At 39.6% G+C, this 25,352-nt stretch overlaps 2 protein-coding genes across 8 annotated transcripts in view; one reads left to right on the top strand and one right to left on the bottom strand.

The window, feature by feature from the left end:
• Nucleotides 1-642: 642 nt before the first annotated feature.
• On the bottom strand, nucleotides 643-7,102 carry LOC135262767 (serpin H1-like). Of its 2 annotated transcripts, none has more exons than XM_064349959.1 (5): nucleotides 6,939-7,102; nucleotides 3,648-4,243; nucleotides 3,380-3,478; nucleotides 2,978-3,210; nucleotides 643-2,620 (listed from the first exon to the last, which is right to left on the bottom strand). In XM_064349959.1, exons 2-5 carry the CDS (start codon nucleotides 4,237-4,239, stop codon nucleotides 2,318-2,320), a joined length of 1,227 nt encoding a protein of 408 aa, XP_064206029.1. In that variant the 5' UTR covers nucleotides 4,240-4,243; nucleotides 6,939-7,102; the 3' UTR covers nucleotides 643-2,317. The 2 variants fall into 2 exon arrangements, with proteins under 2 accessions (XP_064206029.1, XP_064206028.1); XM_064349958.1 differs by having other exon boundaries at nucleotides 6,934-7,101.
• A 6,496-nt stretch (nucleotides 7,103-13,598) lies between these two features.
• Nucleotides 13,599-25,352, top strand: part of LOC135262769 (glycerophosphodiester phosphodiesterase domain-containing protein 5-like) — a 48,124-nt gene continuing 36,370 nt past the window's right edge. For 2 of the 6 annotated variants that reach the window (XM_064349966.1, XM_064349963.1), the window contains exon 1: nucleotides 13,600-13,998. The gene's annotated coding sequence lies outside the window, so the exon portion shown is untranslated. Of the gene's footprint in view, nucleotides 13,999-25,352 lie in introns of all 6 variants that reach the window. The other 4 variants (XM_064349962.1, XM_064349967.1, XM_064349961.1 and 1 more) reach the window with 3 other exon arrangements.

The raw sequence follows: 25,352 nt of genomic DNA on the forward strand, positions 1-25,352 counted from the left end.
ATGCATTAAATAGTTGTGTCGTGGTAATGGACTGCCAAAGTTACGCACTGGAAAGCCAGAGGTCGAAGGATCGAATCCTGCCTCGCCCTCGGGTAGATATTTTCATATTTTACACTAACGTTTTCTTACGCTTATATTTGCTTTAACAAAAGTCACTCACGGCCACCCATATGCATTGTATATGCTGCCATCCGGACGCCGTCTTTTCCTTCGACGTCCCTGCATTTTCCAGCAGGACAACGCCAAACCACATTCTGCCCGGATTACAAGTACATGGATGCGTAAACAGAGAGTGCGGGTGCTAGATTGGCCTGCCTGCAGTCCTGACCTGTTTCCGATTGAGAATGTGTGGCGCATTATGAAGCGCAAAATATAGCAAAATATATCAGCTGTACAATTGCGCATCTGTATTTTGGGAATACTTCATATATTTGAAGTATTTTTTTTTTTCAAATGTATTTTTTGGCATGTATTAGAAACATTTATAAGTTTCTTTCTAGTTGTATAACGTTACACGTGTTCTTGTTTTTTTTTTTCTTGCTAGGCAGGAATGTGTGACAAATACATCCGGGAACAGCCAATTAGACATGCTCCCTCAGTAATGTTGGGGAGTAATAAAGGGAAAGGTTTTTTTTTTGTGTGTGTGCGGATCGGCCACTGAAATCACTCATGCAATGATAAAAAATACATGACTAACGTTGTCCTGCAATATTAATCCCTTGCGTACAGGACTTTAGATGTCATTATTGATGAAACACAGTCAGGCTTTATGAGAAATGACACAAAAGCGGCAATAATCTAACGTTTGGCGTAGATCATCTTGATTATTCATTTAATTTAGGATTTGTCCTGTTTTTTTATTTATATAAGGCCTTTTGATACCAATGAACGGCAGTTCATTTTCAGACTGTCCCATGTTTTTAGCGTAGTTTCCTGTACTGCTAGGTCTTACAAATGCGATTGCAAGATCAGTCCACACACACACACTGCATTTGTATTGAACCAGGCTCAAACTATGTGCGCACCCCGCCCGACATGAAAATGTTTTACCACAGCAATTTGGAGAACTGGGGAAATAACCATTTAATGTCATTATAACGGTACATAATTAGTCCAAAATTTGTCGTGTTTTTCATACCAATGATTTCATTAAATAGCTGATACGGACTAGTTTAACATGTAACTTCTCAAAAAAGGTAAAATAGCCAACATTAACATTGCAGTGTTAGAATGAAATTAGGTTGATTAGAGCAGTTAAAAGCTGCTGACATTACATTACAGTCACTGGTGTCTTTGACTTGGTAAGAAAATGCATTAGTGGAGAGATTGGTCTTTTAACTAACAGTTAACCCTTCACATAAAAATAAGCCCACTGTAAATACCTGGACACACATTTTCTTGACAATAAAAAAGAGAAACAAACACACATATTATCAAATTATTCCCAAAGAGTTTGTGTGGCTATAGAATGACAGAGAAATGACATGACCTGACACAGTATGAAGATGCGGAACATCATCTACTGAGTCAAACACCTTACTCACACATAACCTTTTAGTTGCAGGCAGACTAGTGCAGACTGGCAGTTTCAGTGCAGGGACGTATTTCATGAAGCAGAATTACTGAGTTAGCTGGAGAACTCCCCTGAGTAAAACCACTCAGCAACTGAGTTTCACTCACTCAGTTATCCAGCTAACTCAGTAATCCTGCTTTGTGAAATATCCTGCAGATGTCCAATAACTAAAAAACAAAACAAATGTTATGGCTACTGGAAGCCAGGAGGGAATTATTGGCTTGTCTAACATTGTGAGTACTACAACCAGATAATCTTACATAACATGTGTAAAAACAATTCTGCTTTAAACATTAAAGATAGTCTAAGATTCAACACATATTATCAGAGAAATCATACTTAATGTAAGCATATTGTCAGTCATGTGATCTGCCATTAAACAGGTAAACAAGTCACATGATAGCGGATGGTTCTTTGAACTTCTGTGTGACGCATGGAGTTCAAAATGTTTTAGAAATGCATTGTTTCTGACACATATCATTAAAGGTTAAAAATACATAACACCGAGGTAAGCAAAACTAACTTTCTGAAATGTGAATCAGGTAATAGACCCAGATGTCAGTCCACATGTGATCTAATGGAATGAGCTCAAGAGGTAACAGACATCTCTACATTCATGTTTCTTTACCCATCAATCATGCACATACATACACACATACACACAAGTGCACAGAGAAACCCTAGCTCACACACACACACACACACACACACACAAACACGTGTTACCAAAGACCTTTACCAGAATTACAACTCATCTCTCATTTTTTCCCCTTTTGGCCGGACCAGCCTGCCAATTAAGAGGATGGATTTGGTCTTGTTGTCTTTCACAAGGAAGATGAAGGGGTGGTCTGCGTAAAACAGCTTGGGGTTCTTCAGCTTATCTGTGTTAAAGATGCTGACATCGAAGGGGTTGCCCTCTGTGTCCCACTCCAGGGCAGAGGCGTGGAAGACATTGGCCAGGTACAGGCCCTTTTTGCCTGAGATGTTGGACAGGTCAGCTTTGGTTTTGTCCACAGCTTCAGTCAGGCCCAGCTCCCCAAGGTGTTTCTAAGATAAAGGGCAGAAATGTAGTATAATGGTTAGTAAACTGGGCTTGTACAAGGTTGCAGGTTTGATTCTCAGGTAGGGCACTGCTGTTGTGCCATTGGGCAAGGTGCTCAATCATTTCAGTAAATTTCCAGCTGTGTAAATTAATTATATGTATTATCTTCAGCATTGTACAAAACCAAGAGAAAAAACACCCTGTTATGAAATATTTTCATGACTATTGTCATACGCCATGTGAATAGTTATTTCCCTTCATCTTCCCAATACCTCATTTAAAGCAGCATTATTTCCATATGCATTTTTTAATTCCCATCCCAGTTGGGACTCCAGATGAGAGGTTTATATCAGAGTGGGTACCTGCAGATTGTGGCTGACTTCCATGCTGACTTTGGGCAGGGAGATGGCCACAGCCTTTTCCTCCAGGCTGCCCAGCCAGGTGTCCAGCTGCTCTTGGGTCAACAGTTTCTCCAGCCTATCCAAAGGCTCCACATGGTAGGGCATGATGAAGATCATGCTGGACATCTTGTGGGCCAGAGGCATGCTCAACAGATACAGGCTGTTCTTAGTGTCCTCATGAAAGCTGTAGATACCTGAGGAAGGTAATCATGTACAATCTTTCTCTTGTCTACACTCTGTGTCTAATACAAGATTGGTTATGTAGACCAAATGATTGTATCTTTCCAAGGGTGGTCCAAGTTCACTTTATTGCAACGTGAGTCCAAAAACTGCAAAGCCAACTGCTTGCGTGAGGTCACTCACCTGTGCGGTGCATCATGGGAATGTTGACTGTGAAGGAGGGAGAAACGAGGAAGACACGGTCGTCCACCAGCTTGTGATGAAACTGCTCATCCCAGTGAGCTGTTCAGAAGGATAAAAGCAACATTCAATAGTGAATGACTGGTATCCACATCTGTGATCTGATCACTGTGATCTGTAAGTATCCTTTATTTGATGACAGGAAACTAGAAAATGTCAAATGTCCCAACAAAAGATGAATGCACTTTAATTACAAAATAAGTCTACTCACGTTTAAAAAACATAGCATTGACAATCGTGGCTCCATCAGTCTTGTCCATGTCCTTAGTGACCTCGGGCACTTTGCCGTCAGTTGACTTGGATGCCCACTCATTGATGGACTTGATGGCACTGCGTTTATCCCGAAAGTTGATCTTGGAGTGCTCGCAGTTGTAGTGCTTCTTGCTGCTCTTGATGAAATTGTCTGCAAATTTGACAGAACTGGGGCCATACAGATGGGTGCTGATCTTCCAGGTGACATTGCGGGCTGTGGAGTTGCTGACCTCTGTCAGGAGTTCAGCCAGGCTGGCGTGCAGTTGCGCGTCCTTCACCTTGTCAGCACTGAGGACTGTTTTAACCTGTGAGGCAGTGGACGCCTTCCCCCCAAGGGCCACCAAGCCCAGAGAGGAGGCCACCACCACTGGGGAGATGAGAATATTCCCCTGGTTCTTCTCCTTGACCATGTTGTGGTAGAGGTTTAGGGCCAAGCTGGTACTCTTGTCTGCCAAAAGCTGCTTGTCTCCATTAGTGATGGTGGCGAACACCAGGCAAAAAGCTACCACATATGTCAACCACATGGTTTCAAGGTATGTAAGCAGCAACATAGACCTGAAAAAATACAATTTCATATTTTTAATGTATGTAATCTTGTTTTAGAATTTATCTCTGTCATTTTGCAACACACATTTGGTAAGTTATTATTTTAATGTGAAGCAAGTTATTCTTACTGAAGTGACGTGTTAGTAACTGAGATGAAATGGCAATTCAGATATTTTCAAAAAATGTCTAGAATGTGGAATGTAATTATAGTCTGGGCTAAATGCAAAATGAACAAGGGTTATAATTGAGAGTTCTAACAGTCTGTTGACTTGGATGCCCACTCATTGATGAACTTGATGGCATTTGTCCCAGAACTTGATTTTGGAATGCTCATAGTCAAGTGAATCTTTTATATAACAGCCACATCAGATTCTATAACATGCTTGAACCAAACTGAAGCCAAAACTCTCCAAGCACTGAAACATGTAACCAGCATACATAGGGCTTCCCCAGGACCGAGTTTGAGAACAACTGCTTTAGGCCAAATATTTCATAAAGTTGTTGACATGGAGTCTGGAAAGGCACTGTTTTACACCCTTTACAGAAGCTCTGCAGTTTATGGTCTTATTTATTGACAGACCACTGTGTTATTCTAAAGGAGCAGTAGGTTATTTGAAACCCCATCTAGGGTTCAACAAGGGAGAGCTGCAATCCCAACCCATGCCTCACTCTCGATTGAACCTCTGCCTCTGCAAGTTGTTGCAAGGTTCTCTTACAACCTGTGTCTTTGTGCGCTGTGGTGGTATAGCACTGAACATTGTGTGACAGGAAGCTGGCTATTGTAGCATCCAACATCTCAAGCGATAATCTTAAATTTTAGCTAGAAGTCTTTTTTCTTATGTATACAGCTAATATATTATAGCCATGCATTAGCTATACAGATTGGTTGTGAGGTGCTTTGGTTTATGTGGGATAACTGTGAGTTCTATCGTTCGATATGCTTGTTGACTACATTACATTACAAGCATTTAGCCAACACTCTTATCCATAGTGACTTACGCATCTTTTTACACAGCATTTACATTGCATCCATACAGCTGGATATATACTGAAGCAATGCAGGTTAAGTACCTTGCTCAAGTGTACAACGGCAGTGTCCTAACTGGGAATCGAACCTTTGAACTTTAGGTTACAATGCGAGCTTCCCCATTATACTACACTGCCACCAAGAGTCTGTACAGGGATGTTATCTATGATAGAACAATAGCTTGACAGCTAATTGTAGTGTTCTTCATTGTTTACACAGTTTGGAGAATCCTTTTCCAGCAGGCTGGGCTTAGCTGGCTCTCAGGGGAAGCAGTACGCTTATCATCAAAACATCCATTTCTTCCCTGTAACTCATGCTGGCAACCAGCTATGCATTTTATTTGTGAGAAAAAGATGGACGCGCTACTGGTCCAGGGGTGTTGTAATAGTGGTAACCTCCAGTATCTAATGTCCTAACAGACATAAACACAACATGGCTTATGGACCATAAAATATATTTGAAGTTACAAATTTATATACAATACAATCTTTTTGAGGAAAAGCATTTCAAAATTTTAAAAACTAATTTTAAAAGCATTTTACCACAAGCTCTGTGTATGTTTTTTTGAATTACCATGTTAAAAAGTAAGATATGGCACTTTTAAGAAATATCGTTCATAGTGCAAATCATGAGTTGCTGAGCCTTTCAAATGTTTCAAATGTGTATACTGAGCAACAACCTTTTCACTCAGTGGAGATAAAGAATAGGATTCCTTCTGCCATGTCAGTACTTGATCACATAAAGAGGACTATACATGCTAGAACATGAAACCCTGACCCATGATATGCCACGTCTAAAAAAAAAAGAGAGAAAATATGTTCCTCTGGCTCACAAAGAGCCTGGTTGCTGGCAGCTTCTTTTACTGAACAGGACAGCACAACAACAGTATGCAAAACTAAGGAAGACAGAGATTGCACCAAATATGTATCGTTAGTTCTTTTTTTAGTTTCATTGGGTCTTTTGGTCCCTCATTGTATGTACTGCACTGACATAGACTTCAAGTCGTTCTCTCTTAAAGACAAAATGTTCATTGCTATCATAGAGTTTTATCATTTTTGCCATATGCATGTCTCCATGCAGATAGTTCATATCTACTGTAATTTCCATGCATACATAGAATTTAACGGGATAAAGGGGGTTTCTGTCCAATCAGCACAGCCACAGAGGAACAGTAGTTGCATTCCAGAGAGAAAGGGAGTGGGAGACGTCTGATTTCAGTCACTTCCTACCGCTGAAAGATTTAAGATCTTTTTTTGTGTACTGTTCCCACTGTGAAAGGAAATCTGTGAGTTTTTGCTATGCTAATGAAGTTATAAATGAGAGCCTTTATCTAAATTATATGTATCATGCTTCAACACAAATGTGGTGCAGCCTGTTACTTAGAACAGTGTAGTTAAGAAGCAGAACCATGCAATGCAGATTCAATCTATTCCACGCAGTAAAAATATTAGGAACGAATGAATGAAGCTCAGAAATAATACCTCAATTTGTTTGAACATTTCTCTATGTAAAAGCTGCATTCTTTTCACAGTCATCATCACCACAGGCAGGTGTCATTCTAAGTTATTGACTGAGGGAAGTTGCATTCACATTTTATAGCAAAAATCTATAAACACATGATTCCAATTGGAGTCATGCACATCTAGCCAGTCTGTCCCCTCTTCACTCTTACCTTACCAGGCTTTCCTGATGCTTTTCCTTGCCTTGTTGCCTGTCCCTCTGACTTCCAAACAGACAGACCTCTAAGAAGTGGTCTATATACTATGGAAAGAAAAATTCGGGAAGTTTGGAAAGGGATATTTAAATGAGAAATTCTTCATTCTTTCAGCAAAGAGGTGAGACCTCCCACGGTATCCAGTTACAGTGATATGTGAACTGTGCCCTCCTCAAGGTCCTAGAGCCTATTCTAACACACCCATTCACCTACCTACAGCTCTGTAATAGTGCTGCTTAACAACAAGTTAATAATAATAATAATAATAATAATAATAATAATAATAATAATAATAATTGAACTAAAAAGTTCATTTTAATTGAAATTCTGTTTTTTGTTTCTAAAGCAGGGTCAACAGTACCACTCCATTCACCAGAGCACCATTATCTCCATTTTGGCATACAGTGATACAGAGTGCTTATACAGAGCTACAGTTTATTTGTGCCGCTGACAGTAAATAGCAGTCAGATACTGAAAGAATACAAGGAAGCAGATCATGTTCATTGGACACTTGGACCAAGGGAACCATTCTGTAAAAGGAACATACAGCACAATTGGGTGCACGCAAATTTCTGGGAGTTTGGCTTGTAGTTTTTTCTCACCCCTCCCCCTTCTTCTAATAGTGCCTACCATCCCAAATGGAGTCATCTGACTGCAGAAGATACCAGGAGTGGGGGAAGGGAGGGTTGTGTTTTCACAGAAAGCACAAATTTATGGCCCCTGTCTGACGTCCCCATACAAATGGGTTGTTTTATCACTAAAAAGATTTTTTTTTAAATAGGCAACACATTCAACAGACAACAATAATGCAGTAGTAACATCAAAACTTGCCATCTGTGTTATTATTCTTAAAAAAACATTATTAATTATGTTGGTGCCATTGCCATCAAAGGAGTGTGTAAAAATGCTATCCTCATATAGAAATAGCAGATGCTAAGGTCCAAGCTTGATATAAATTTCTATTTTTCTAAAATGCATGGTTTATCCAGTGGCTCTCAAATGATGTTCACTGCTTTATATTTTTCAAGATTTAAAAAAAAAAAAACATGTTTACAGATTTTACCTTCATGCCGAACTTTAATTAAACAGACAAACAAATTAGGAAAAATCAACAGGTATCCTAAGCATCCATAAGTATCATTGGTGACAATTCTTATGAGCATATAATGAGTGAAACTAATTATGGACTTAATATAGAAAATGGCTTGTTCACAAACTAAAAATTTGGTAAGCGACAATGCTTGTACCCCTGGGGTTTCTACAAGCCAAACTTTTGGGGTGTATTGGGGCGGCTTATAAAGTATTCAAGCCTAGTTCCAGCCTCAGCACTATCTGCATACAGCAGGGCTGGACTTGTTAAAATGTCTGAGTCATAGTACACATAAACCCCATCCAAAAACACACTTGCCCTTTGAGTGAAAATAGGCTTAGTGACTAGAACACCAGAATATGGCATTGAGTTCTGTCTTTGTGACATCTGCTTACTCTGCACATACTTTCATTAATTTCAGTGAAATGGCCACTCTGCTGCTGATTAGCCACCCCACGGCACAACAATAGTACAACTGATGCGAGGGACGAAAAAAAGGAACTGGACCACTTTTAGAAATGAGGCCAGTATTTCATGCATTCGTTTTCGTCCAGTCGCTGAATGCTTTCATTGTGTAAAACCTTCATGTGTGCTAAAAAGGTTTGATATGCAGACCTAATATGTGGACACTTGTCAGAAAAAAACACTCAGCTCTTTTCCAGGGGTGTGTTCATCATCATAAGTCTTTTCCACTCATTAGTGCCATACTGCAGTGGAAAATATGAACAATATCAGCTGAGGATTTTTTGATTCCCACATTATTTAGCCAAATAATTATGATATATCATAATTATTTGCATATTTCCCTTCTCTTGAAAATAATTATACATTTATACTTTTATTCCATATAATGGTTCACTAATGTACAATAAAATAAGGTCATCAATTTTTGATATTTTATTAGTATAAAGATATTTTAGATGAATCTGTTACTAATACCAAATTGAGAAGTCTTCCATTGTGAGACCTGAAGGGGAGGGGATTGCTGAACTGGACCTATTTCCTTCAGCTTTTATCCTATTTCCTGCTCCAAGTTCTAAAACCATACATAATACACTGCACAGGATGGAAACTTATTCATGTAAGACAACACAATTCTTGGGAAATGATGTCCACATATGTTTTTAATCTGTGACTCAAACAATGGTCTTTGAACTTATATTTGCTTTCTAAATCACTATCAATACGCAAGCCTATAAAATGGCAGTAAATTAAAGTACATTCTCAAGCCACCTTCAGAAGTCTCACATGACATTGTTATTATTATTATTATTATTAAGCCTTTAAAACTATTTAAGGTTGCAGCAATAACCTGACCATGAACGATATTAATGATATTTTTTTATTTATTTTTTTTTAAAGTTGATTATAGTATAGTTGGTTGATAGTGTCCTCTAGTGGAAAAAATAGGAACAAACATTCTCAGAAAAAAAGCAGTGTTTAGCACATTGAATAGCTTGGCTCTGTCAAATAAATTAAGCATATTGTTTAAAACCTAATTATGAACAGCTAAGCCTAACATATCTGCATGATATACTAATTATCAAGACAAACTTTATTTGCTACTTCATTTGAGTATTTAAACAAATTCAATATACAGTTATGGGGATATAAATTCTCAAATGAGCCCTGATCACACTTGCACTTGCGGTTGCATTGTAAGTTGATCTGGATAAGAGTAAAGGAAGTGAATGATAATTATTGAGAGAAAAATCTGGCAATACCAACCAGCTGCCCACAGGGAACTGTCACAGGACAAGGTAACTTGTATATTTTACATGTCACCACTAGGGAATACCCAAGACCAGGAATTACTTTATGATGTATCAGCTTGGTGTGACTAAAGATCCTTCTTAAAGTTAGGCAGGACAGGTATGAAAGGTAAGAAACAAGAAAGGTAAACATATTTTTAGATCATGTCAGCATCCATTTTCTCCTCACTTTCAGAAGTATGACCTGGAGATTACAATACAACCTAAGAAAAAACCCAAGTGTAATTGTACATTTTGGAGTAAAAAATAACTTTGAGAGAAGAGATTGAAAATGACAGACTGTCATACAGATAGGGAGGAATGATCCTGTAGAAATCACAGAAAGGCAGTATGTTCCTATTAAACCACATTGAATTTTTATTTTTATTTTTTATATAACAAACCTCAAAGATGTTTGTCCAAAAGTGGAAAGGAAAGCTCAGAAATATTAATAATAAATGTGCACTTTCACATTTCACATTTTTTGTGGCTCATGTGTTGTATTGAACCTAAAAGAAAACGATGTTCGTATGGCCACTTGGAAAGATATCTCTGAGTTGGGAAGCTATTTATTTATTATAAAAAACTAACATATGATGGCTTGCTTGCTTCTGGCAGTACTGCTAGAAAACGATGTATCATCCAGAAGAGACCCTGATTTTTTCATGTTAATGGAACAGTGATAAATAGCGGTACAAATCAATATTCAGTATTTAATTATTTTCTAAAAGTATGAACTACAAGAACCTGTCAGTCGTGGTGAAGGTGCACCTTCCACTGGGTAAACCCTCTGGAAGCCTCTAGTAGATTAGAAGAATGTGACGCAGTAAATTCTCAAGCCTGGTGTTAATCTCTTAACAGTCAGTCCTAGAATAGAACTACTGCCCAGTTAGAGTGGGCTGGCAAAAAACATTTGGAGTCTCCTTTACAAAGCTGTCAGTGGTCTGTGGACACCAGTCCTGAGGCCTCTCCAAAGGAGTGGCAACATCATGTACAGACAGTGATATAAAATGTGTTAGTGTGAATGGTAACACAGATTCCAAATATTAAGTGGGATAATTTACAATATTAAAATCATAATTCTATGTTTATTTCTGCTTTTGTGTATATTTACATGGAAGATGGCATAAAAATTCACTGCCAGTTTGTTGCATTCTTGCATATTGTACTTTATTCCTTTTTTCTAATCCAACTGATTCTGACTGAATTGATACAGTATACCCTGCTGGCAAAAAAAAAAAAAAAAAAAAAATGCTTTGCAAAAAGGCTAAAGAGTGTACCCTTCATCTTTGTCACTGGACTGCATGTAATGGGAACGCACTGAGCTGTATCATTTGATCACTTTTACATGACTAGGTTTTCATTACCCCTGTCCAAATACATGGCCCTAGTCTTCTGAAAATGGCCTATTTGACCACTTGTTCATTTGATCGCCAGTATTGTTTTGACTGCATCACATTGAAAATTAAACATTTTTGTCTGGAAGTTGCTGTAATATTATTGGAAATAAGTATCATTATAGTCGGGTCATTCATCTATCGCAAAAGGCACTTTCTTGCCTCCATTAATTTGAAAAAGACAATTGGTTCAGCCTTGAGCAAAGACTATCACATGACTGCTGGAGAAAGTGTTAACTGAACTAGCTTACAAATAAATAGCATCAACCTCCATCAGAGGTTGATGACATGTTGGAGAGGCAGTATTCTCTTGTATGGGAGGTGTGTGCGCTTCTTGGAAAGGAGAATGGGTGGTTAGATTATTATTATCTTCTTTTCTTTTGAGAATGTGGGCTGTACTTTAGTTTTAAAGCCAAAAACACAATGACACAGCACTCATCATTAGTTGCATTTCCAAAATTAAATGTACAATGCCTGACAAAGACTGTCATACACTACATCCAGCCATATGGCTGAGGAACCATTGGTGATTTATGACTTCTTACAGTAGTATGTGCTTTGGCACGTGTTGTATCATAAGGATGAGTTGTGCTGTGCAACATATTCATTTCAAATAGAGCTCAAAGGCAATATAAAAAGGCTGCTTTATGTCAGACATGTCTGGTTTCTGTAATAACCAGAATATTAATACTAATTGAGCTATGCAAGTCATGGACTGTGTTTTAATAAAGGTAATTGGGATGGCAGGTATGCCATCTGCCAACTTATTGCTTGGTGGAGTATACCCTAACAGTACTCAAAACTGCTGCCTACTAGGGTAGATGCAGCGCTCAAAGCATAGCAAGCGGAACAACCAATGAATGAGCGTGATCGAATGAACCGTTCTCTCTAACTATAGGACATCAATGAATGAGCGAGTTCAATCGGACTTGACTCGAGACAGACACCCTGCACTCACTGAACGAGATCGAATGAACCGTTCTCTCGAACTAGGACGTCTGCTAGCCTACTTACCCCTCAAAAAGAACGACAAATTGATGTAGTCAAGTCACATGTCTGTAACATTGTATTGGGCTTACATAGCCTACCTACATACAAGTAGGATGCAGAATGATGAATTTGTTATCTTTATTTTATCTTTATTAATGTAAATGTATACATGATGAATGGTAATGCTTTCAAGAGAATTTTGGTGGGGCGTGCAGCACAAGTTGTCGAACTTGCATGTACTATAACAGGGTGTCACGGAGAAACTGACACCATTTTTTAGAAAAAGTATCAAAACTTGGGAGGTTCGATACATTTACATGTATCAACTCGAAGGAACCGATACTGTGAAAAGAATCGGTCCGCCCACCACTGTAATTTGTGTGAGCTAAGACAGCCAGTGTTGTTTTTGTAACTTGGCCTACATTTTGAAAGTTTTAATTACTCCCTTATAGACAGTGCCTTATTTGCGTAACGTGCCATTTTTGTCCGTTGAAAACGTGTTTTTGTTGAGATCTATTTCTATGTCTTGTACGAAACAGAACGGGTCAACTGCAGTGTGATTAGCTGGACTTTAAACCTCAGGTTCTAAACCACAGAATTGCATAGTACGCAGTTTTGTGGTCTACAGGTATAAACCTCTGGAGGTAAACTGAGGTTGAACAGAGGTTGAAAAATCTAAGTAGGCCTACACTGCAACAGACCCTACAAGTCTATTCTCCCAGCAGAAAGTTGGTTGATGTCCTACAATGAAAAATGAATGGCAATTCAAAAATAATAACTGTCTAACAATATGTTATGATGTCAACAGCTGCGATAATGCAACATGACATGATTTCATAGCAAAACATTACCTTCAGGTTCAATGCAGTTTTCCAAGTCGCTTATCCAAATACAATATACATCACGACAATACAAACGGTGATATGAAGTTGAATAATGTTGCCATACACAATTTAAAAATGTAAAAAAAAGTGTGCACTTCATGACACTGCTATTCTCAACAGCGAGGCCGTCGAAATAGTTGCAGTTTCGTTATTGCTTATTTCGGATTTTGGTTCAAGGTTCGTACATAGCGACTGATCAACACACTTTCCAAATGCTACTACAATAATCTACTTGATCGACATTAGTTTTTAGTGATGGAAATGGTACTTTTGAACTAGATTGTGCTCTTTCGCTTTTGCGCATAATCATCATGGACACATGACTACTAAATACGTATGAATAGTATGCCACAATTTAGTGAGCTCAGAGTGAAACTGCGAATTCTGTAAATAGGCAAATTAAATCATAAAAAAAACTGTTCAGCTCAACCTCAGCACGTGCCTCGTGCTCCACGGAGACTGCGCTGCGCTCTTTTGCCAATGCAAGTAGGAAGGCGGGGAATAAAGACAACAGCCCCACCTACAATGTTTTCGGTTGGATTATTACTCGCCTGTTATGTGGAGTGCTTAGCGACTTAACCTCTGATAAATCACAGTCCTTGAAATATTCACTGGAAATACGAAGACACGCAAAATTCTGGGCAACATAACTGTGGATGCAAATGACTTGCTTACGTTAGTTTACAAAAAAAAAAAAAAAAAACTGTAAAGTATGGGGCTCTGAACGCTCAATTCGCACGTCAATGTACTTTTTCTCCTGCTAATTTCATTAATATATATCATATCCATTTACTCCTATTTGAACGACTCTTATTGACTTCAGACAATAGCTGTAGCTTTGTTTGGAATACCAAGAAAATCGATTTGAACTGCTCAGAAGCCAACCTCTCAGACTGAAACCACTGTGGAAGGTGAGTGCTTGCAGTGAGCTCAGGTTTGTGGGCTACAATGTAGTTTAGTAGCCAGCTATAGCGACGTTGGCTAACTTTATCATCCACGTCACATTCTACTGGTGTCAGCCAAGCTGAAAAAAACAAGTGACAGCTGACAATCAAAACAGATATATTTGAGTGTCGTTTTTCGGTGTATGTTTTCTGGCCAGCTACCAGTAGTTAGTTCAAAATTTTAAAGCAGTTTGCGATAACTAGTTAGCTACCTGTGAAGAAATGGCAGTCCTACACGTAGCCTTTATACCCAGGCATCTGGGGCTATTTTTTTCAAGCAAGTAAAAAAAAGTTGCCTGTCTGCGCAGGTAACGTTAGAACGAGCGAGGTGGCAAGCTACATTGCCTAGTTCGTGTAGTTTGGGTAGGCTACTTGGTTATGTTTGCTGGATGATTCAAATTCTACTGGAACAACAGTTCAGTGGTTCTACTTGCGTCGTTTCATTCCTGTCACCATCATGTTTGCTGACTCATAAAATATGCAGTAGGATAGGTATCTGTTTTCACAGCGAGAGATACGGGTGTTATTCGTGGCAAGATACTGATTGTACTACAGAGAATTGCAACATTCTTCTATGCTGTAGTCTAGGAGTTTTGCAATCGCAAGCAAGCAACTTTAGACCTTTGTACAGGACATTGTTATGGTGCCTAAGAAGTGTTATTGACTAGTATGCTTCACCTGAAGGGAGGAAACAAAAGTGCTTTTGATCACTTCAACATGTGGTTTTCCTATTCTGCATAGGGAATCAAATGTCTAAAGGAAAATAAATTTTAAAAATAAATAATGCAATTGATACAACACTAATTCACCATGTCCAAAGAAACCAGTTATTTTAGAGAACAGTTAATGGTGATTAAGTCACTTGAAATGTCAATCCTTTAAAATTCATTTAGATTTTTTCTGCCATGCGTACAGCTTGAAACTCCACTGCATCTGACAAAGAATTGTATCCATCATGACCAAAGATGATTCTTTGAATGGATGTCATTTGAAGATTCTAGATTTTTCAGGTGATTAGTCTTACAGAGCAACCAACAAGCTGATAAAACAAACTGTAATTCAGCAATTTAATATTATCCCACAAGGTGTACCAAAAAGGTTTTTTTTTATTTTTATTTTTTTATCTTGAAAACAACCATGCTCAGTCATATCTGTGATGAACTGGAAATGTATGTCTTTGTGCACATTTAGCATATTCATGCTCCTCTTTCTGTATTCTAAGCTGTGTTCGGGACGTTTATTGGCATGATGCTCTTTTCTCTGTGAGGAGGGGTGAGTGTGGCTACAGAGCATATGGGATAGGATCCGGGTTCAGCCGTGTTTATAGTTAGCTAGCTAGCCGGCTACTTCAATAGCGGAGGTGTAGAAGCACAAGCACAGCAAAACAAAACAACAAGCTGCCTGAACTAGTTCCAAAACCAGAGTCGACCTTGGAATTGCTTTTCCTCAGTGGTGACAACTATCGAAAAGCTGATATAAAAATAGTATAAAAACAGATATAAAATATGATAACAGAGGTGAGTAGGCATGATTGAGGATGGAGGAGGATATTTTTTTGATTGTACACACCGGACCCCAGCAAGGCTAAAAATCCTGCATAGTATGCCTTTAAGGAAAATTATATAGAAATAAATTAAATATATATGTATAAATCCAGTTTGTTTTTTTTTTTACCCTTTGAGCCACGCTGTTTTGGGTGGGCTTTGCACGTTTTTTTCACATGCTCTGCATTGATTGGTTAGCTGACCAGGAATGCCTCTCCCATCTCCTGCCCACACTGTTACTGCAGAGAAGGGGAAAAGCAAACATAGTGTCCGTATATCAGCCAGTACACTGTGTATCTTTGCGTTGGAGTTGACTCACGAATTTAAAGCCACAGAGGAAACCCAGGAGCCTGTTCAAGAATCTAGGATCCCGCTGGGATTGTCTGAATAGTAAACTTTTTATATCTAATCGCAACTATAGGTCAGCCTGCCTATAATGTGCCTAGTACTTAGCTGTAGGTTAGAGCACATTGACCACTTACTGCTGACTGCAGCTCCTTTGTCATTGTCGTTGTCCTGCAAAATAAACTGGCTCAACTTTTTTCCAGACCTCCTCTGCATTTGGCTATGCAGTGACTTGTTTAATGTGGCCAGTTTTGCTAGTCATGTCTGAAACTACGCTTGCTTGTTCATTTGTAATTACTCTGTGGTTGGTTGTACATGCTAAATCACAAAATGGTGGGCGTTACTTCGTTCTTAGAAGGCACTGACCAAGGGCAGGTGTATACGAAGGACATAGTTTAAAATGATTGGCTATTTTCACAGGAGCCCAGTCATGAAGCAGAAACTGGGGACTGTTTGGTCTGATGTTTTTATCTCCGACAGGCGTGAGCCTGGAGGGGATTATGCGTTTGGTCGCGTGTGTGTGTTTGTGCGTGTGTGTCACAGTCCGCAGCTAATCTCGCATACAACGGGACCGATCAGCCTAATATTTGTTGTGCGTGCTGACAGCAGGCCAAGGACCTGAATTCTGGAATATTTTGCAAATCGATCAACGACAAGTATTTTATTTGAATTAATTTCCATCACTGTCCATTGAAATACATTGAGCGCTAACTCCTCACTCCTCCTAACCGGCCGGTAGGGGCCGTAAGCGATCAATCAACAACTGCTGCCAAATGGACAGACACGCCTGGCGGAGATCTGCACTCTACTGAGCGCACTCTTCTAGTTTTCATACAGTATTATAATGAACCAAACTCAGTTCTGCTAAATGAACCTGCCTCAAATGAACTCAAATGAAGTCTTTTTTGTATTCACATTGTAAGAGGATGTGAAAGAGGACTATCTTTCTAGTCCACTTCAGAATTGATGAGATCTCAGACCACTTGTTCACACAACAGCTCCTTTAGTGCTCAGACCCCACTGCTGTAACATTGGATTATGGGCGGGGGTTGACATAAGTGGTATGCAAGTACGCATTAACAGCAAAAAGATTCAAATACATGGCAATTTTATGTCCTAACGGAATGTGTACCTAAAAATAGGTAGTCATTTGCACCGTTATGATATAAACTTGCTGTGTTTTTAATCTTTTTTTGCCATTAATGCATACTTGTGTAGCACTTAGCCTATGTCAATCTCTGATTATGGGTAATTTTCTTCAAGATGGCCTCTGCAGATGTGTTTATCGTTCGGTTGTGCTACATTTGGAGGAAGCTGATGCAAGAAGGTTTCTTCTGATCACACAATCCTCCGAGGCCCACCAGCAGCCATTTTGCTATTTATATTTTGCCGACAATGCTCTGAAGTCGCTGCAGCTGCATAGAATCAATGTATGGCAAGTCTTGAGGTATTAAAGTGTACAGAAAAATGCAGAGAAGACTGGGGCCGCTGTATGTTCACAGTATACACATTAAGGGGACCTCGAAAAGAACCTCACTGTACTGAGCCCACCTGGAGGTGGCCTGAATTTGGTTGGTTTCAGCTGGGTTTTAATTTGTTTACCATATACACTTATGCACAACAAATGCTGAGTCATCGTTCTGAGTCGACTGAAACAAGTCAAATGTGAAAACTCTCTTAAGATGGGATGTCATTTCTTATGCCTTGCCTCTCCAGTTCCAGGGTATACAGTACACAGTAATAGGTCATAGCTTAGGAGGTTGTCTGGCAGTCGGAGGGTTGCCGGTTCGATCCCCTGCACTGGGCGTGTAGAAGTGTCCCTGAGCAAGACACCTAACCCCTAATTGCTCCCAACGAGCTGATTGGTACCTTGTGTGGCAGCCTTTCACCGTTGGTGTCTGAGTGTGTGTTATAATGGGTGAATGAGAGGCATCAATTGCAAAGCACTTTGGATAAAAGCGCTGTATAAAGTCAATTTACCATTTACCATTCGTATTAGTGCACATTGTGTGATATCATGGGCTTTGTGCTAAACAGATGTACTGTACATTTAAAAATGAACAACTAAATGAAGTTGACAACCTTCAGTAATCTGACCTATTCAGCTGTTTGCCACACAGCTGAAGTATTTTGCACGGGTGTATTGTATCAGTTTGTCCCTAATACTGAGTGCATTTTTTTGTTTTGCTTTACCTTATCTATTGAAATATATAGTTTCCATGAGTGTGGTGAAAATATCAATAAGGAAATGGGCTGACAGGCTTAATTGTTTCATCATCTTACCTTTACTTAATTTGAGCTTGATTGATTTTCTTTAATAATGTGTGTCTGTATGCATGGTTCTATTTTGACGGTCAGTCTGTGACGACATGATCTTGTCAGCTTTGAGAAGACCCTTGATAAAGTGCATAAATGCTGTCCTTAGAATTGCTGAACACTGCTGAGATCTCAAGTTGGTCATTTGGTATCCCTCTCAGATTTGTTGGGCAAGAGTTTTTCGATAGAATGTGGTTGGATGTCTTTCAATTGAATTTTAATCACAGGGCTATTAATTTGTATCTGGGCAGCGGACTGACTGAGTTACTGTCTGAAATGAACTCCTGTTGCTATAGGGAGGCTTTGGCGTCTGCTCTGAAATGTTAGTATATAGGCCTAATTAATGTAATATTATTAATTAAGGATTGGTCCATGCACTTGTTTTTGATTTTATTTGCAAATTAACTATTTAAAATGGAATGAGAAGATATGAGAAATTGAATGAAATTGTTCATTGTTTTAATATGTTTATGTCTTTGACTTTGTCAAATTAGTTAATGTTTTAACGCTGGTAATTATCTATTCATTAGTACTTAGGGCATACTGTATCTGGAGGGAGGGGGCTGCCGTATTTGACGGGTATTGAAGAGCTTCAGGTAGCCTACAGCTCACATTATTCTGGTGTGTGTGACTTTGTGTTGTCAGAAACGACTTAACCACTCTTCCTGGATTGTGCTGCCTCTTTCTCCATTAATTCCCACAGTACTGAGCATATTTTATTATCACGACTGAAAAATATTAAGTATGTGATTCGGGGGGCCTTGATCATTGCTGAAATAGATTGTTCTATGCATTTTTAATGGTGGTTTTGATGATGAGGATGTGCAGCGCAGTGAGTTGGCAAATTGACATGCTATGTAAAAAGTTGTGTAAGTCGCTCTGGATAAGAGCGTCTGCTAAATGCCTGTAATGTAATGTAATGTAATGATATTCAGCCTTTTATGGACAGCTGGATTGTTAGTAATTTATAGTCGACTGTTTCTACAGGTGTGAATATTATAAAGGTAAGCGTGTATGCTTCTGAATTGTAGGTCTAGGCTGTAGAAAATGAGCCAGTAACAGGGATTCTTATTGTAGAATGAAGTTAATTAAGGTTGTGACCATGAGCTAACTCATCCCATTTGGGTACCCTCTGTATGGCGGTAGTCTTTGCTGGCATACTGAGAGGGTTATTCCCGTTAATGGTACTTCCAGTCTCTCATCCTTTCCTTCCTGTTTTATCCACTTAAAGTGATAAAGAAATGGCATCACTGGAGCTTCACAGAACAGAAGGCATATGGTGTTGAAATGTTGAAGGCTGTGATGCAATGTCTTTTGTGACGAACCGGCTCGTAGGTCCGACACGTGAAATCACGCGACAACCGGGTGAAGAAATAACAAGAATTTATTACACGAAAACAAACAGTTACAAACAAAGAACTGGCTGGAAATGCCAAAATGTGCAGCGCAGTGAGTTGGTAAATTGGCAAGCTGGCAAGCTACCACGCTGGTGAGTCAAAAAAAAGGCAAGCTGCTGAAAATGAAAAGAGAGCTCGAGCTGGTAGAACTCGCAGCCTTTTTAAAAAGTGTGGTCCCAGCTGACCACGGTTAAGCAATCCGCGGCCCCGCCCCCCCCAGCTGGAAGCAATTAAAGGTGATCGCTGGCTTCCACGAATGGCGTCAAGAGATTACCTGCTCAAATTAATATAAGAAAAAAGGTGAAAAAACACAGGGCGGGCGCCAGGCGTGACACTTTGTCACAGAAAACTAAAATAAACTATATTATGCTTATCGATGTAGCCTATAATTTGAGAACAAATTAAAGCTATTAGTAAGCTTATAAGCATTCCAGATCCAAGCAGATAAAAGCTCATGTCCTTCTGAAAAAATTGTATCTACTAGTATTTGCCATGGCATGGAAGGATTGTCTGAATCCACTTGGGTTTCCTGACTGTAAGCCTTTACGTTTTAACGGCAGTGGTAGCCAACTGAACAACTGTGGTAGCCTATTGATGTTTTATCTGTTTAATCATTAATGGTAACTTCTAAGTGAAATATAAAATACTGGTGCAGACAGACTACTTGGGTAGTACTGTGAGTAACCGTGAGCACCATCTAATGCCCTTCTGCCCAGAAATCGCTGCTGGAATGAGGTAATTAAAGAAATAATGTAACATTAGAATAACTGAAATACATGCACACCCCCAGGACTGCACTGCTCAGTTACGAAGCTGTTCCTCTGGCAAGCTTACTGTGAGATCTGAGATGGCAAAGAAAAAATTGTGCCATCTCTGATGGAAAAATGAGAAATCTTTCAGTTCTGCTTTTGTGTTCTTTGAGAATAGAGGCAGGTGTCTTCCACTGTACTGCAATACACAGGGTATGCCTGCATAACAAATGGCACTTTACAGTAGGTAACCTTTTTATTTAAAATTCAATATACGAACAATGTACCAAATTTATATGCAGTAAAACAATGAAAAAAATAGAAAATAAAAGAAACAGCAAAGCATGAATGTTATGAAAACATTCCCCCCATCACTCTATTGATCACTGTATTATGCAGTTAAACTAAAATGATCAAAGTGGTCCAGTGGTTGGCTCATTGAAGAGACCCATTTACCTTAATTACAAAATTAATGATTAACCATTTATGGAAAATTCTAGATTAAGTCAAAATTAATATAGTGTTTTTTCTAGCCTAACATAGTTGAGCGACCTTCTGTGTGTAATTTTGACTATGTGTGTAAATGCAGAAATCTCTCTGTGCCCTGTGATGAGTTTCTGAAATTGGCCGGGTTGCTGAGTGCAAAGGAGGATGTTTGCACAGGACAGTGAAGACATTGTGGCTGTGGAATGATAGCTAAGCTGAAGATCCTGTGACAGGGAACCTGATTCTGCCTCTGCTCCTCAGAAGAGAGATGCTTGGCATGGCTCTGATGAGCAATGTGTATGGACGCTGGTGGACTGTCAGTCATGCAATGCACAGTGTCAGCAGGGCATGTTTGCATGCGTCAGTTGATGTTAATTAGCTACATTAGGAAATCCACATGACATACGCATATGCACTGATTTCTGTTTTCTCAGCCAGCCTAGGTTCAATGTGGGACTTAGGCTACATACAGCGAGCTCCATAATGTTCAGGATGTAGACCAATTATTTTCATTTTAAGACATAGCATACATACAGTATGGACAGTACATTTGCACATTTACCCTCCCCCCTCCTGGCCCCACAACAAATAAAACAAATTAAAAAATTAGAAGCGGGAATATTCCTATTACAAAATAGATCTTATACCTCCAAATACATACAGTACCGTGAAAAAAAGTATTTGCTTCGTTCCTGAGGAGGAATTTTTGCCCACTCTTCTTTGCAGAACTGCTTTAACTCAGACAAATTGGTAGGTTTTTGAGTACAAACTTCTCATTTCAGGTCCAGCATCTATATTGGGTCAATTCAGAACTTTGACTAGGCCACTCCAAAACTTTATTAATTTAATTTATTTACCGAAATTCAGATGTGGAACTGTGGACTGTGGTCCTTCTTCTTATGTGGCCTCTGATCAGGGGCTTTTGCTTTACAAGGGTAGCTCTTATTAAATCTCCTTATTCATCCTCTGCACAGTCAGAGATGAAATTAGTGCTGCATAATCACATTTACTGAAGTGACCCTTCCTGCCATTCTTTTGTGCGCCTTATAGTTTTTGTTCATGACTGCAGTACATACTGTACATTATGTTTCTTGCTGGAAAGAAGTTTTTTTTGCAGGTTGTGTGTAAATCCAATGGAGATTAAATAATCTTCCAGTGGAAAATTAAACAGCGGAGGAGCTGGATCTAAACGAAAGGCTGAGAAACTGTCAAAAGCCAGCAAAGACATTAAACAAAATTAATGTGAATTCAAGCTGAACATGATTGCTGATCAGTATGCACTTAGAAACAAACCTTGAGAAGAGGAAAGTGGCAGACTGGGAAGTTTCAAAATGCTAGTTGATATTAATGAAATATTATTTTCCCTCTCATTTTGAGTGTGTGTAAGGATTTTGCGCACAGCCAGAATGTGCAGGTGCCCACAGTATTTCTGCAAGTCAAAGTGGATTTGGGCACATCTGGGGCTATAGCTAATCCAGCCAGATGGGGCTTACTGTAGCACTGCCTAAATTATTTGGGAGGCCCAGTCAGGAATGAGATTTTATAAGGGGACTGAGTTCATGCACAGCAATGGCTCGAGCGGTGCACCTCAGCATTTGAACAGCGGCTTCCTCCTCAGTTCAAAATACTTACTCGGTGCCTTTGATTAAGAGCTGAACTTCAGCTGCTTTTCTTCGAGAATATGAAGCCATAGGTGGGAAAATCAGAAAATGATATTTTAGAAAGTGACCCTGTGGAGAAGAAAGAAAAGCACAACGTGAGATGTTTTCCGAAGGCTGGGATTTGGAGGCAGAAGCACGTGGGCCACTTTCGTCTTTAAATGAGATGTTTCAGACGTGGCCCCTGAAAGACTAGCCCACGAAGCCCCTGGTTTTCAGGTTGCGCTGAGGGACCCGGGCTTACAATGCACCTTTGTCTCGGGTGAAGGTCCTCCTGTGGTGAGATAATGAGCTCACTTTTACGTAAGCAAAACAAAGCAGAAATCTGTTTACATTTAATCGAAAGGGAAAGGGGCTAGCATATGTTAGCACACGTGCCCATAAAAAGGTCAAGGAAAGAGAATTGAGTCGACTAGACAATATTTGTTTGCAGAGGCTGTACTTGGCCACTATGCTCACAACTGTCAACGGCCAAATTGGGGAGTGTTCTCATAAAGCTTGTTGGTTTGTCAGTTTGGGCCAAATAGTTATTTGAAAGAATTTAATCCTTTAAACACTAGTGAAATTCCTGACAGTTTTTTTTTTTTACAGAAAATCAATTTTGACAAATAGGCTAGTTATTTTTGATGAATCTATTTTAGACAAATCTTTTTTAAGAGGATCTGGGATTTGCTAGATATTTGCATCTGGGATTTACTATATATTTGAGTGTTTACTCATTTTGCGAACATCTGAAGTTATATTATGTATTATTTAAATTGTGTATATGGATAATATTTTTGACCCAGTTGTTAACCAAGACAGAATGTAGTCCAGAATGGAAAAATGAAGATGGTAATTGAGTTGTAGTCTAAGTGTTTTTGAATCCATAGTGCTGCTGGTTGTTGAATGGAATTGTATAGCTCCAGGCCAATAACCTAGTGCTCTAATTGTCTCTGATAATGCACCATCTTTGGTAGCCAAAGGAATTCAAAGTAGATGGCTCAGCTGTCCCTGTGATGGGGTCAGCTTGGCCATCATGCTAGTGTTTGACCAGATTTCTGAAACCCATGCCGGACTGCCAGACAGCAGTGCAAATGAACAAGCTTGCTGTTTCCTTACTCGGTGCCGAAGAGTTCCTGGGTCCCGGGTGGCTGCGACGCAGGTTGTGGAACAAGTGTTCCTTTCCAGCTGAAGGCATGGGAAGGATTTCTGGCCATTCTGACCAGTTTCTGAGCCATGGGCATCAGCATTTCAGCTGAGATCGGCGTGTAGATGGCCAAATGGTTTTGCGTCTTTCGGTGAGAAATGTTACCCTGTAACACCAAAAATTATGACTTGAAATGTGTCCCATTACCATAAATAGCAAGGAAACACACTATTTTCTGTATATAGGGTATATATCCATCCATCCATCCATTATCTATACCCGCTTATCCTGAGCAGGATTGCGGGGGGTGCTGGAGCCTATCCCAGCGTGCATTGGGCAAGAGGCAGGAATACACCCTGGATAGGCCGCCAATCTATATATTCTGTATCCTTACGTTGCTTCTGTGGACCCCTGTGTGGGAGAGGCTATGCATGTGGGATGATGTGGTAACTGGTTAACTGTCTGCTGCCCCAGGCATCCAACCCACCCCTCCTTTCAGTAGCACGTCCTGCTGTTTTTAATTATCACTGCAACATCAGCCAAGTGACCCACAAAAGCCTTCTGGCATAACATCCTCTGCTTTACAACTTTGTTTTCTTATGGCTTCTTCCACATCCAGAAGGAGAGGGACTGTGCAAATAACGGCTTGTTATGTGGACGGGCCGCTAGGGTTCATTATGACTTCCCCAGGGATGATTCCCCTGAGACAAACCGCTTACACGTCCTGCTAAGATCTCTCTCAGTAACTGCTCTAATGTTATAAGCTGTCTTCGTGACTGTGAGACCAAGGAGAGCGAAGGTGAAAATGTGTTGTCAGTGCAGTTGGCGGTACATGGCAGTCAATCCGATGATTCCTGGGATAATTTGTATTGCTTATTTTATGGCTGTAATATCAGTGAAAGGTGGTAGCCATAGTTCGTTCCTCTGTTTGGATCCTGAGAAATAGTTTTTGGTTCAACTATTTCAGGGCATCACTGAAAGAAGCGGGCTGCATTTGCAGTGCAGGGGAGAGATGTTTTTCGGACTTTTATAAGTTTAATATAGGCCGTATATATGAATTATTGAAAATGTTATTTCCTTTAGTGATGCTTAGCCATGGCTGATTCCGATTTGCTGCTGGAAGTGTGAAAGATGCCATGCATTCATTCATCAGCCAAATTTAATCAAAGAGCACCGACATCTGGGCGGTCTCTTGCCGTCTCTGCTTCAGTTTCCCAGATAATGGCAAAAGAAATGAATCCTGTTGTCGTGCCTCATTTAAATATAGTCTCTCTCAGCGCTGCTAATTGAAAAACACATTTGTTCACTTTTCATCGCATGCATAAGACATTCATATCTCATGTTTAATTAAAAGTTATAGCCGGGAAAGTGACATCATGGAAATTGCCACGAAAATGTGAGAACAGTGAAGTGAGAACACTTATACGCTGCAGTCATGGTGCCAGTGATGTCTGTTTTTCCACATTTTGTGTGTGCATGTGTACAATACCCTTCCTTTTTTAGGTATCTGATGTTAGATAGCTTGTGTTACCCCTGAGTAATTTGCTGACTGCAGTATTTCCCTCAAAAATGTGTCCAGCTGTGAGATAACAGCATGTTGTCCTTCCCGTGAGAGAACACGCCATATTTCAGAGGCAAAGTGGAAGGAAAGTTTCTCTAACATCTGGCCCACTGTTCACTCCTATGCCTGACTTGTC

The sequence above is a fragment of the Anguilla rostrata genome, chromosome 9 (assembly GCF_018555375.3).
Source record: "Anguilla rostrata isolate EN2019 chromosome 9, ASM1855537v3, whole genome shotgun sequence".
NCBI lineage: Eukaryota > Metazoa > Chordata > Actinopteri > Anguilliformes > Anguillidae > Anguilla > Anguilla rostrata.

Excerpts from the sequence above, each read along its gene's own strand:
- LOC135262767 (XM_064349959.1), bottom strand. The coding sequence starts at position 4,239 with ATGTTGCTGCTTACATACCTTGAAACCATGTGGTTGACATATGTGGTA. Across the intron at positions 3,479-3,647 it reads CAATGCTATGTTTTTTAAAC|CTCACTGGGATGAGCAGTTT; the intron begins GTGAGTAGACTT and ends CCTTCTGAACAG. Across the intron at positions 3,211-3,379 it reads TCCCATGATGCACCGCACAG|GTATCTACAGCTTTCATGAG; the intron begins GTGAGTGACCTC and ends TACCTTCCTCAG.